Source organism: Trachypithecus francoisi, unplaced genomic scaffold (genome assembly GCF_009764315.1).
Source record: "Trachypithecus francoisi isolate TF-2019V2 unplaced genomic scaffold, Tfra_2.0 Contig01436, whole genome shotgun sequence".
NCBI classification, from domain to species: Eukaryota; Metazoa; Chordata; class Mammalia; order Primates; family Cercopithecidae; genus Trachypithecus; species Trachypithecus francoisi.
The window spans coordinates 713095-727116 of NW_022681430.1; the positions used below are offsets into that span (position 1 = coordinate 713095).

Genomic DNA, 14022 nt, shown 5'->3' on the forward strand with positions numbered 1-14022 from the left:
GTAGGGGGAGGGGGGAGGGATAGCATTAGGAGATATACCTAATGTAAATGATGAGTTAATGGGTGCAGCACACCAACATGGCACATGTGTACCTATGTAACAAACCTGCATGTTGTGCACACGTACCCTAGAACTTAAAGTATTAAAAAAAAAAATAGCCACAGGGGCCGGACGCGGTGGCTCACACCTGTAATCCCAGCACTTTGGGAGGCTGAAGCACATGGGTCACTTGAGGCCAGAAGTTCGAGACCAGCCTGGCCAACTCGGTGAAACCCTGTCTCTATTAAAAATAGAAAAAATTAGCTAGGTGTTGTGGCACAGACCTGTAATCCCAGCTACTGGGGAGGCTGGGGTGGGAGAATCATTTGAACCTGGGAGGTGAGGTTGCAGTGAGCCAAGATTATGCCACTGCACTCCAACCTGAGTGACAGAGTCTCAAAAAAAAAAAAAAAATAGCCACATGATAAAAACAATCCAGTCAGAAAATAGACAGATAGATACAGAGACATTTCACTGAAGAGGATATAAAAAATGGCAGATATGCACATGAAAAAATGTTCTACATTATTAGCCATTAGGGAAATACAAGTTAAAACCACATTGGGATATTACTACACAACTATCAGAATGACCAAAATAAAAAGCAGTGACAATACCAAATCATGAGGATTCAGAGGAACTGCATCACTCATATATTTTGGTGGATATGTGAAATGGTACATTTGCTCTAGAAAAGAGATTGTACTTTCTTAAACTTAAGACTACCATATGACCCCGCAGTTGCCCTCCTCGGCATTTATCCCAGAAAAAAATGAAGAGATATTCACTCAACCACCTGTACATGACAGTTTATAGCAGCTTTATTTAATAGCCCAAAACTAGAAACAATCCAAATGTCCTTCAACAAGTAAATCGTTAAACAAACTGGCGCATCCATACCACAGACTACCACTTGACAATAAAAAAGGGAACTATGGATACATACAAATGGGATGAATCTCCAGATAATTATGCCAAAAAATGAAAGTCCCAAAAGGTTATATATTGCTATGTCCGTTTATATAATATTTTTTAAATAAGGAAGTTACAGAACTGGAGAACAGATTAGTGGTTGCCAGGGGTAAAGAAGGGTGGAATGGGAAGGAAGTGGTTGTGACTATAAAAGGGAAACCTCAGTGTTCCTTGTGGTGATGAAAATGATCTGTATCTTTACTGGATCCATGTTCATATTCTGCGAGGTTTTAGAAGGAAACTGGGTAAAGAATACATGGGATTGCTCTTATTTCTTACAACTATATATGAATCTATTTCAAAATTAATGTTTAATGTTATTTCAAAATCAATGTTTAATCAAACTATAATGTAGAAGTGGGGCCCATAGATCTTGGATGTTAAATAAGGCTGTATAGGCCGGGCACAGTAGTTCACGCCTGTAATCCTAGCACTTTGGGAGGCCGAGGCGGGTGGATCCCATGAGGTCAGGAGTTCAAGACCAACCTGACCAACATAGTGAAACCCCCGTCTCTACTAAAAATAAAAAATTAGCCAAGCATGGTGGCGGGCACCTAAAATCCCAGCTACTCGGGAGTCTGAGGCAGGAGAATGGCTTGAACCTTGGCGGGGAGCGGGCGGGGGCAGGTAGTGGAGGTTGCAGTGAGCCAAGATCATACCACTGCACTCCATCCTGAGCAAAAGAGCGAGACTCCGTCTCAAAAAAAAAAAAAAAAAGAAAGAAAGAAAAAAGCTGTATAGGCGAATCAGTGTATGTACTGCGAGCGTCCTTAGCTTTCAGCGTTTGATGCTCACTGCTCAACAATCAACTGCAGAGATTAATGGATGAAATTTTTCACTTTATTTCTCTACTCCATGCCTTCTCCCAGATTGTCTAAAATTTTTTTTTTTTTTTTTTTTTTCAAAAACTCCTCTAGGATGTTGGTAGGCTTAAGGAAGAACAGAAAGGACCTGAAGGCGGGGAGAGAAGAAAACTGGGGGCAAGGAAATTGAAGTCTGGGTGACTGGGAAAATAGGCCAGCCTGGGTGGGCAGCTGGTGGCAATGACAAGCCAGAAAGGAAATCTGGTTTTCAAGAGTGTAAAAAGTGAATTATATGGAGGTTGCTTGGAAGAAAATTCCATTTTGTCCAATATCTGCTTTTAACTTTCACAGGGCTCCTGTTTTCTTGTTTTGTTTTAGTGCTCCATTGAAACTTACAGACAAGTACACAGATCATAGTGTACAACTCAATATTCACAAAGTGAACACACTTTGTATCCAACACCCAAATCAAGAAATTCACCAGCACTCTTAGATGCTGCTTTCAAGCCCCCTTGCAGTTACTCCTTTGCATATTTATATAAATGGAATCATATACTGTGTACTCTTCTGGGGCTGGCTTATTTTGACCAGCAATAAATGTGTGAGATCTTTCTGTAACGTGGCATGTTGTAGGTCTTCATTCTCCCTGTTGGGTAGGATTCCATATGTGGATATGCTACAATGTATCCGTTCTAATACAGTAGGCCATTTGGATGGCATTCAGTTTGGGGCTGTACAAATACTGCTGCTGTGATTATTCTTGTACATGTCTTTTGAACGTACACATATTTTTGGTGGGCATACGCCAATGAGTGAAAAAGTAGGTCACAGGATATAGACAAATTCAGTTTTTATAAACCTTTTCCAAAATGGCTATACCATGCCATAGTTTGAATGTGTGCCCGCAGAAGTTCCTGTGTTGGAAACCTAATCCCCAGTGCAACAGTGTTGGGAGATGGGAGCTAAGAGGTGATGAGGTTGTGAGGGCAGAGCCCTCATAAAGGGATCCGTGTTGTTATCTAGAGAGTGGCTTAGTTATCATGATAGTGGGTTGTTATAAAGCAAGTGTGGCCCCTGGTGCGTCTCCCTGTCTGGAGTGCTCAGTTGCTCTTCTGCCACGTTATGACACAGCAAGAAGGCCATGCTCTTGGATTTTTCCACCCCAGAACAGTGAGAAACAAATTTCTTTATAAATTACCCAGTCTCTGGTATTCTGTTATAGCAGCAGAAAATGGACTAAACATATCACCTTCCACTTTTACCAGTACTTATTTAGATTCTCCCTACCACGTGGCATTTTGTGTCTTTTAAATTTTAGTCATTCTAGTGGGGGATGTACTGGAATTGCACTTTGGTTTATTTATTTATTTAGAGACAAGAGTTTTGCTCTTGTTGCCCAGGCTGGAGTGCAATGGTGCGATCTCGGCTCACTGCAACCTCCACTTCCCGGGTTCAAGCGATTCTTGTGCCTCAGCCTCCCAAGTAGCTGGGATTACAGGCATGTGCCACAAGACCCAGCTAATTTTTTTGTATTTTTAGTAGAGATGGGGTTTCACCATGTTGGTCAGGCTGGTCTCAAACTCCTGACCTTAGGTGATCTGCCCACCTCTGCCTCCCAAAGTGCTGGGATTACAGGCGGGAGCCACCTGCACTTTGGTTTTAATAAGTAATGAAATTGAGCAAAATGACCCTGTCCTTTAATAAAGAGACCAGGTGCACAACTCATCACCTTAGGGACTAAGACGTGCCAAGGGAGTTTTTGTTCCACTTACAAAGGGAGTCATTTGGTTTAGGCCTGCACTGAAGCTGACAAGTTGGATGTTTCCCTTAAGCTTAACAGTTGAGACCAGGTATGGTGGCTCACACCTGTAATCCCAGCACTTTGGGAAGCGGAGGTGGGTGAATCACCTGAGGTCAGAAGTTCGAGGCCAGCCTGGCCAACATGGTGAAACCCTGTCTCTACTAAAAATACAAAAACTAGCTGGGTGTGGTGATGGGCGCCTGTAGTCCCAGTGACTCAGGAGGCTGAGGCAGGAGAATCGCTTGAACCCTGGAGGCGGAGGTTGCAGTGAGTCAAGGTTATACCACTGCACTCCAGCCTCTAGCCTGGGCAACAGAGTGAGACTCCATCTCAAAAAAAAAAAAAAAAAAAAAAAAAAAAAAACTTAACAGCTGAGCCCAAACCAGCTTAACCAAAGGTTTGACCAATAACAGCAAAGAAGAAAATGACATGACTTGGGCTGACCCTTGAGGGCCAGAATTAAATGTTGAGATGAGAGCTTTTGCAGTTACAGCAAAGTCCTCTTTATCTAAATACAAACAGTGCCCAAACTTCAATTGTATTCCCTTCATACTACTACATAATGGGACTGAATACAGATAAATTTCAATTACATTTCAGTGACCAGCAACACTCCAGCCTGTGAAGACCCACTTGGAACCCAAGACTTGATATAAAGATGATGATGATGATTAAGATGGAGTTTAAGCTCTTGTTGCCCAGGCTGGAGTGCAATGGCACCATCTCGGCTCACCGCAACCTCCGCCTTCCGGATTCAAGCGATTCTCCTTTCTCAGCCTCCCAAGTAGCTGGGATTACAGGCACTCACCACCACGCCCGGCTAATTTTGTATTTTTAGTAGAGACGGGGTTTCACCATGTTGGTCAGGCTGATCTCGAACCCCCGACCTCAAGTGATCACCCACCTCGGCCTCCCAAAGTGCTGGGATTACAGGCGTGAGCCACAGCACCAGCCAAAGATTATTTTATTTTATTTTATTTTTGAGGCGGAGTCTCGCTCTGTCACCGGGACTGGAGTGCAGTGGCCAGATCTCAGCTCACTGCAAGCTCCGCCTCCCGGGTTTACGCCATTCTCCTGCCTCAGCCTCCCGAGTAGCTGGGACTACAGGCGCCCGCCACCTCGCCCGGCTCGTTTTTGTATTTTTAGTAGAGACGGGGTTTCACCGTGTTAGCCAGGATGGTCTCGATCTCCTGACCTCGTGATCCGCCCGTCTCGGCCTCCCAAAGTGCTGGGATTACAGGCTTGAGCCACCGCGCCCGGCCCAAAGATTATTTTAAACTAAAGACATTTGAGATTCAACAGATGCAAAAGTGAGCTTTTTCAGAGCTTCCTTTATGTGACTAAAGGCAGAAACTTCTGAGAGTGAAGCCGTAAATCCCCTCCCAGGGAGCTTTAGTGGGTATGAAAAGGGATGGAGACCGTTGGCACCTACATAAGCAAACATCGCTGGAAACTTTCCTATCTCCTAAAACTCATTTGTCTTTCCTAAAGAAACCACTTGATCTTCCCATAGATGCCCTTTTCTATGAGAGAGCTCCCCCCTTTCCCTTATTGTTGGTTATATAAACCCCATCTCTAATTTTGGAGGAAGCCACTTTTGTGCACTTCCATGTGCGTATGGATAAACTTTTTCTTTTGTTAATTTTTAATCAGTAGACCCTCAATCAAACCTAGCTGATAGAGGAAAGAGTTTTTCCCCCTGACAATCCTTTGAATGGCAGTAGGACCCACCAATTTGGGCTTTCCTCATCCCATTACTTTCCTCACTCTGTTAATCAATACCCTTTGTAGAACAGTTCTCGTTAGTTTTAATATCATATATTTGATTTAAAATTTGACTCCAGCGTGGGAGTGCTTATGTGAATATTGCTTCACACACGTGTGCCAAAGGTCTAGTGAAACATCACCATGCCCTAAAGTTTAATGTCCATCCGCGCTGCTGGTGATGAGTTTTCCTTCTGGTAAAGCCAGGACCTTAGACATAACCTCTGGCCGCCTCATGGGGCCTGTCCCGCACAGCCATGCAATTAGCAAGCGGGGCTGCTGCAGACCTCAGGCACAGGGAACGCCAGGACTAGCGACTGATTTTCCCCGCTAGTAACTTTTTTGTTGTTGTTGTTGTTTTTGTTTTTTTTAATCGGGACAAATGTGTGCTCCTAGTCAGACCGGCCCTTTGAAAGTAGAATTTCAATTATGGCCTTAATGTATGTTGTTATTTCTAATAAAAGCAGACTTAAAAGGGACTCAAACACATTTTTCTCCCCGTTTGGGTCAGGGGAGGGGGACCAAAGGGCACGAGAGCTCCAAACGTTCCATCCGATCCCAGCGGAACAGGAGCTGAGCCTCCTGATTCCCCTTGGTGAATAGTGGGGCATCTGCTCGCTGCCAGGTGAAAGCTCCTGCTGAATAGAGCAATGTGCAAAGCTGAGCCTCGCGCAGAGCCGGGAGCGACCTCCCAGGGTGGGCACTGAGCTGCCCTTCAGGCCCGGTGGCACGGAGGGGCGCGATCCAGCGGCGCGGGTGAGCTTACCTGCAGGGGCTGCGGCCAGGAGGAAATGCGCCACCGCCCAGGCCAGGGTCCCGGGTACGGGAGGGGCAGTACGTGGGACCCGGAGCGGGGACCGAAGGGCTGCGGGCGGGATAATACGGGTGGGGCGGCCTGGGAGGGAGCCTGAGACAAGACCCGACGCCCCCAGCCGCTCCGCAGCGGCCCCGCCCTCTTCCGGGCGTACTGGGCGCGACTGGCGTCGACCGCAGTAGGAACGTGCTGCACGGGCCCGAGACACAGACACAGCGGCTTCCTATCATGGGGGTGATCGCTGGGGAGTTTAAAAACACCTGTGGCCAGACCCCAGCCCAAATCAAGTGAATCTGTCTCGGGGACCAGGCTGGGGGACGCTGGTCCTTGCTTGTTCTGAAGGCCCTGAAGGAGATTCGCTGGTGCAGCCACTTGTGATCCGTTTTCTAAATGGATTAGTCAGTGCCTAGGAGATGGCTTCTAGCACGTCCAAAATCGATAGGGATTTTTAAAAGACTCCTTTTCTGAAAACTCGGAGAGCCAGGTGTGAAAGATAAAGCGAAGTGGCGCCCCTACCTTTCCACTGACAGGTGTGGTTGCGATTTTGAGAATTGGCTTCATGTGGCAAGTCTGGCGTAAAAACCCAGCTGCACCTCTAAAAATGCGTGTTCACATGTGTCAACAAATACTTTGTTGCAAATATACTTGCGTGTTTTTCATAAACGAGTGTTATTTGTGCCAGAGAAAGGGTGAATTTTGCTGTACTTAGTCTGCTTTAAGGGGATTTGTCCAAAAAAAAAAAAAATTAGAAAAAGCTAATCAGGCAAATTGGAATGCACCAGTGTTTCCAGATGTGAACCATATACTCCAAGCTATTCCTCAGCAAATGCAAAGGATGACAAGTGTCAGTACTTCATACAACTAGATTTAATAAGTTGTTATTACAGAAAAAAATGAAGTCCAAACTACAAAGTTTAAGCAGTTGTAAGCAGTAGCTGCATTGAGCTCCATGTTTAGTCACAGTACTGTAGTTCCATACAAGCAATATTAGTCCAAGCCCCAAAGGCAGAAGCTGAGTAAGGGTTACTAGCAAAAAACAATCTAAGAGAACAGGTAATAAAAGATACAATACATTTAAAATTAGTTGTTAGTTGAAAAACAAATACAGAAATCTTAGCTGTGAACACTCTAAAAGTTAAGTCCATTATTTTGACAGCAAAAATACAAATACCTAATACTTTATACCCCAACAGAACTATATCCAGGTAAGAAAAAGAGCCTAAGTTATCCTGTATTAGCACCCAAGTTTTCTACTTGTTGCAATTAACTTTGTCATCATACAAATTTAAACATCCCCGAATCATATAGCCACTTCTTGACCCATTTTGGGGTATAAAGTCAACAGCATTAATTATAAAACACTCTGTGGTAAGATGGAACACTATTGCAGCTGAGATAGAGAAGTTTAGTTATTACAAAAGAAAAAAAAAACAAAGAAATGTTAGCTGACATACCATACAAGCTAGTGAAAAGCAACAATCCATTCAAATAAGCCATTTTTAACAAAAAGATACATTTTTTTCACTAATCTGTGACTAATCTTTCACTCAAACCTTGCAAGTAGAGATGTCACAATACTCAAATATTTAGGTAGGAGCTTTACCCAGTTAAATGCCATTTTGTTGCTAATATAATAGATAAAATGAAAACTAGCAGTTATTCGCTAATTGCATAAATGCAGTACATTCTGCATTAGCCCATGCCTCACTAACAAGCTATAAAACACAAGATATAGGCAGAAATCTAAGCATAATCTTTATACCACTAAGCAAGAATTTTCCGATTTCTTTTCTTCTGTTCCTAATCATTTATTTGTAGTTAATGTAAAATTCCAACCAGTAGTACCCAATTTGAGTTAAAATTTTACATCACAACTTGATCTAATCTATATATTATTTACAAAACTGAATACATAGAGCATACCCAAGACCAACTCTGGACACAAGTTTCTCTGAGTTATTGATGAACCTCATCTCCACAGCGATGGAGCTGAAAGAGGCCATCAACCACTAGTAGAAACATATCATCTATCTGGAGCAAGTCATTGGCTGTTCTGTTTACGCAACACCAGTTTTGCAGTTGTAGTTTTTGCTTTGACTGTAGGTGCTATTGCAATGACACATTAATGACTGTGCCTTAACTGCACAGCTTCCAGGTGAGGAGGGTGTTGGAAAAGCAGCAGCAGAAAGGCAGACAGATCATGCACGCAGTTGCCACAATGAAAGGCAAACAAGGGGCACCAGAACAGGAAGCAGGCGTGGGTATGGAGGAAGATGCAACCCGACACAGTCAGGGTCCACAGACAGTGGTGACATCCGAGTGTGCTTCTTCAGTGCCACCAACTGAGCCTTACAGGGAGGCAGCACGAGTGAGACCCTGCAGGTGAGGTCTGCAGTACACCACGAAGGCGGTGTCCTCTTAGCAACTTCCTGTATGACTCAGACATCACCACTGTCAGTGCACATAAAAGATTCGGCCTGGGAGAAAGGCACTGTCTCACACAAGGACAGCAGTTGGTGGCAGGTTCTCTCTCTTTCTCTCTCTCTCTCTCTCTCTCTCTCACACACACACACACACACACACACACACACACACACGACATAATGAAGAGTTAGAGGGAAAAGCAATGAAACATTCTGTTGACTTCGCCAGATTGAAACCCGGTGGTATTCCGGTTGGGGTGACTTCATTCTCAGGGCCACAGGTTTGGCTGCACCTGGTGTTGTATAAATCCACCGTGACATCCCTAGAGAACTGCACTGTGACATCCCTAGTCTTACACTAAACCACTGTGATAAAGGAAAAGGCTTCTCAAAATCTCACATGTTCTGCTCATTCTGTCATTTTATTACCCAATTATCCATTACATTTCCAATCACTTTACATAACCAACCATTTTCATCGTTGTCACACTATTGTAAACCACATCAGCAAGTTAATACATAAAGCTTTGCATTTCAAAAAACTAGACACTTTAGTAACAATATTACAAAGGTTTTAGCTTCAAAAATAACTGAAAATGAAAAAAATAAACTTTTAAAGAATTAGCATCATAAAATTAATTTATTCCAATAAAAATACAAAATAATATTATGACATTGACCAGATATGAAAGTCCCTCCCAGAAACAACTCTATTAATGATTGAGAAAGCACTCCTTAAAGAAAATACGAAATAAAATGAAAAATATGTAAATATGTTTAATTTTTTTCTTAGCAAAAAATCTTTCTAAAAATAACAATGAAAATTTGTCTCAGTACAAAGGCTACATTACTATTGAAAAAATACCAGCATGAAGAAAAGGTACATATTTGACAGTAGAAAAATGATTTCAGTGAATCACAATGTCTAAAGTTTGCAATGAAAATAAATCTGCAATAAAGATTTATGCCTTTTTTCTTTTCTTTTTTTTCTATTTTTTATACAAACAGTACAAACAGTATTGCACATAACAACAAATAGTCGAGGTTAAGTTATAGCCTTCAAAAAATCGACTAGTTCAAGTGTCACACCAAGGAAAGGCCACAGCAGGACCTGTGTTACCCAGGGGCTTCCCAGTCAAGTTGCAGGTCAGAACACCTCTGTGTTTTAAAAAATAATTTTTTTGAAGGACCCTCTCTTTTAATATAACGTTAACAACTTGGGGGCACATTTATTTACAAAACAAAAGGGAACATGTTATAATTTAATAAACTAAAAAAGTTCTCTTTAAAAAAATACAAACAGAAGAACTCTTTCACAATCCTGGTCAGTCGCGCACAATCAACGCTTGATTAGAAATATACAAATTAAGGGAAAGTAGTTTCCACCATCTATTCACAACGTTCAGCACCAAATGGAGTTTATTTTTTGTAACCTATTCTTCAGGACAATGTTTTTTGTCTTCACTTTAGCTTTATGCTGTACAATCTTCCAGCTTTTTAAAAAATCTCAGTGTTATTTTAATACATGAAAGAGGGGTGCTTCTTCAAAAAGTTTTGCTTCTTTCACATAATTAGGTAGATTTCTGTAGGTTAGATATGATCTTTTATAGTTATAAAGCTCTAACTTCTTCATTTTCAAAAAACACAAATAAGCATGAAAAAAATAAAGTTACCCATCTGTTAAATCATTTTCTTGCAGAATTAAATTAATATATATTTTTCTGAATAAACTTACTTAGAAAATATCATTTTCTTTCCTATATTTCAAAATTGAGGTATTGCAAAAGATCATGTCAGTCAGAAAGCATGCCTTTTTCCTTAAAAAAAAAAAAAAAAAATCTGCCAACTTTTGAAAACTGTCTAGAATACAAAAAGTAGTAGTGCATAACAAAATTTCTTGTACAGATGAAAAAAAACCCCACAAACATAGAAAAAAAACCAACAAAACCACACCTGGCTGGAAAAAAGCAATTATTACCAAAAAGCCTCAAAAAGGGGAGGATTCTAAAATAAGCATTTTTAATCCAGTAAAAAACTATTTTGTTTTTCCTTTTTGAAAACAAACTATAGCTTGAGAGTCAGTAATTGCAACTAAACATGGGAGAACGAAACAAAAGCAACACTAACTTAAGACAGTACAAGGACATCACAGCACAGAAAACACAGCGACTTAAATCTATTCTGCAGTGTCATATCCAGTCAGATTGTCCCCAGAATTCCAAAACATAGGAAGAAGATTAAAAAAAGATTTACATAGTCTTGCAATCATTGTGTGTGTTTATATATTACTATCTGCAGCCCAAGGGTGAATGCTAGAAAAATGTCCACGCTAGTGCTAGCAGGCCTCCATTCTAGACCACGCTAGTGCTAGCAGGCCTCCATTCTAGACCACGCTAGGGCTAGCAGGCCTCCATTCTAGACCACGCTAGTGCTAGCAGGCCTCCATTCTAGACCACGCTAGGGCTAGCAGGCCTCCATTCTAGACCACGCTAGGGCTAGCAGGCCTCCATTCTAGACCACACGCTACGGCTAGCAGGCCTCCATTCTAGACCACGCTAGTGCCAGCAGGCCTTCATTCTACTCAAGCTTAACAGGATTAATCCAGGGAATTAAGTAGTTAGTTTCTCACCCAGACAACCAACTCTGCCCAGGCCATCTTATTTTGTACAGACATTTCTTTAGCATCACCATTACACAACTTTCTTAAAAATGTGCCTAGTTTGTCAATCTGACAACTTATCTCTATATCCTGTATATATTCTTAGTGTTTGTAAGCTAAGATGAGCTCTTTGGTTTTCTGGACAAGGTCTGAAGCTATGTAAAATGGTGCAAGCACTAAGAGATTGTAACTAAGAGCTCATGTGTTAGTTTATAATATACCAGTTATGAACTGTCAAGTTCGTTAATGTCTGACAGAGGCTTTAAACAGTTAAGTTTGATCACAGTTAGACATAATCACTTTACTATATAAAATAAATTGCACAATATATAACAGAGCACCGCAAAGTACTTCATCTACCATCCACAAATTTGCTTGAAGAATATCCTACACCTAGGTTTTATATCGGTTGTAATATAGGTCATTCTGTTATGGGCTCTTCTCATTCAGAGCATTCCATTTACTGAGGCATGCCTTCCTCTGGTCAATTACCAATTCTTTGAATGAAAAAAACTTTTTTAAAAAAATGAGTATTTTATAGCTTATATAGATTCTTAATTTGTGCATTGTGGGAACGTTTTATACTAGACATTGGATATAAAATTTATTGCATGCAGCAACCTGATTAAGTAAACATGCAGTCAGAAATAGTGACCTTCCACCAAAGCTTTCTGAAGTCTATTCTGATCTCCTTTCGGCAGCTGACTCTATCCCTAAAATCACAAAAGTGTGTTGTTGGGTTTTTGTGTTTAATTGATATCTTAGCCTGAATAGAGTATTATGGTATTAATAATACCATTTTAATAGCAGCAAAAGCTATTGCAGCATAAATTTACATAATACTAAAAGATCTAACCAAAATCCTTGGCAAAACAAAAATCAAACATGAAGGAAAAATAAAAGATCCAGCTTATGAGGTATCCTTACAAGTCAAAATAGAGAGCAACTAAAGGCTTATTTTCATGAAGGGTTATCCTTACTCTAAGTGACCCGAACTAATGATTGCTGAATTGTTGTGAAGTTTTTGCTACATCTGCCACCTACTCACGAGTATTACCTTTGGTAAGTCTTGTTCTAGGGGCAACTCTCTAAGTTTCTGAAAATAAGTGCATGCTCCAGTTCAAAACAATCAGAACAACACCACCACAGCAACAAACAAAAGAATCACAGACAGTAGCCTGACGGCCGCTAATGAGAATGGCAGCCTACATACTGTCACGAGTGACAAATCAGGTATAAAAAATTAAGGTACCAAGCAGACAAAGGTGTGAATCAAAGTGCAAATCAGTACCATTCTACACTCTGCAATTCTGCATTATACTGGACACTGAGTTCAGTAATATGACTGTAAATAATAATAATAATAATTAATAATAATAATAAAAAGACCCAATTCTTCTTTAAAAATCGAGAACGAATGCACAGATTTCCAGAACACTGTAAGCCCTGAGGCAGTGCCCTCTCTCTCCCCTCCTTGTTATCTACTCCAGTACTGTGGCTGGGTCGGCCGTGGCTCAGCTCCAGCGGAACGGGACGTGACGAGGGCGGTCGCCTCCCTCCTTCACCAGCGGTTTGTGGAACTCCCGCCCGGCTCGGGAATGTATGCTCGCCCAGCAGTATTCACAGTAATACTGCAGACAGGTGACGTTGGCACAGAAGAACGGGGCAAACTTCCCACCACAGCGTGTGCCCTGGCACTCATCACACATCTGATCATCCAGCACATATGGCTTTACTTCAACCTGGACCCAAAGAGGAAAGACAGAGAAAAATGGTTTAGCAAAGCTTCCTCACATGTCTTGATTTTGAAAGTTTATAGTATAGCTTCATGGTACGTCTCAATCAGATGCTGCTTTCAACTCTGCTGATACTGGATGGTAATCGAGAGCAAAGGCTTTGGAATAAGCTCCTTGATTTACTTCTTGTGTGATATGAGACAAATTCTTAAAATCTCTGTGCCTCTGTTTGCTCTATATCTGTAAAATGGGTATGTTTTCACACACATAAACACATCACACACACACACATTTGTGTAATCTGTAAATGGGTATAACAGTGTTTACATCAAAGGGTGCTGGGGAGGATTAAGAGGGGCTGTGCATGTCAAAGCACGTGAGCTGAATCCTGAAAGCCGGGCAGCATCTGACAGTGCAGGACAAAGAAGAACACTGCAGGGAGAGGAAGCAGCCAGGACAACGGCCATAAGCAAGAGGAGGCAGGCACATTCTTGGGAGATGCTGTGGCTGGAGCCAGGCCTGAGGGCAAGAGGCACACTGAATATGGGAGGAACTGAAGGGTACACTGCTGTGAGGCTGTGCACCTCAGTGTTGTAGTGATGCAGCTCCCTAAGACTAACACCCCAAAACTGCATACCATGGACTGGAGAGGAAGGGACTCACAGCTGAGGTGTTAAGAAGCTACTATAATAATTGGGGCTTTTTTAGTTTTGGAACTTTCTCTGTTACCTTAATCTCCCCCCAACACTGGAAACTTCAATAGAAGACAACTTTTCATTACAGCCCTTTAGGGAACATTTTTAAATCTAAATGAAGCAAAGCCGTATGACTGAAAACCAAAAGAAGAAAAAAGTTACCACGTTCTCACCCACTTTCCTTTCCTAGAACTTTAGAAAAGAAACATCATTAACTTTATTTATTTTTAATTATTATTATTATTTTTGAGATGGATTGTCACTCTGTTGCCAGGCTGGAGTGTAGTGGTGCGATCTCAGCTCAATGCAACCTCCA

The 14022-nt window shown here is 41.7% G+C and overlaps 1 protein-coding gene across 7 annotated transcripts in view; it reads right to left on the reverse strand.

Moving 5' to 3' along the window:
* Positions 1-7042: 7042 nt before the first annotated feature.
* Positions 7043-14022, reverse strand: part of CPEB3 (cytoplasmic polyadenylation element binding protein 3) — a 255676-nt gene continuing 248696 nt past the window's right edge. For all 7 annotated transcript variants that reach the window (XM_033224394.1, XM_033224380.1, XM_033224386.1 and 4 more), the window contains one exon: positions 7043-13017. In XM_033224394.1, coding sequence (XP_033080285.1) covers positions 12790-13017 — 228 coding nt within the window. In that variant the 3' untranslated portion in view covers positions 7043-12789. The remainder of the gene's footprint in view (positions 13018-14022) is intronic.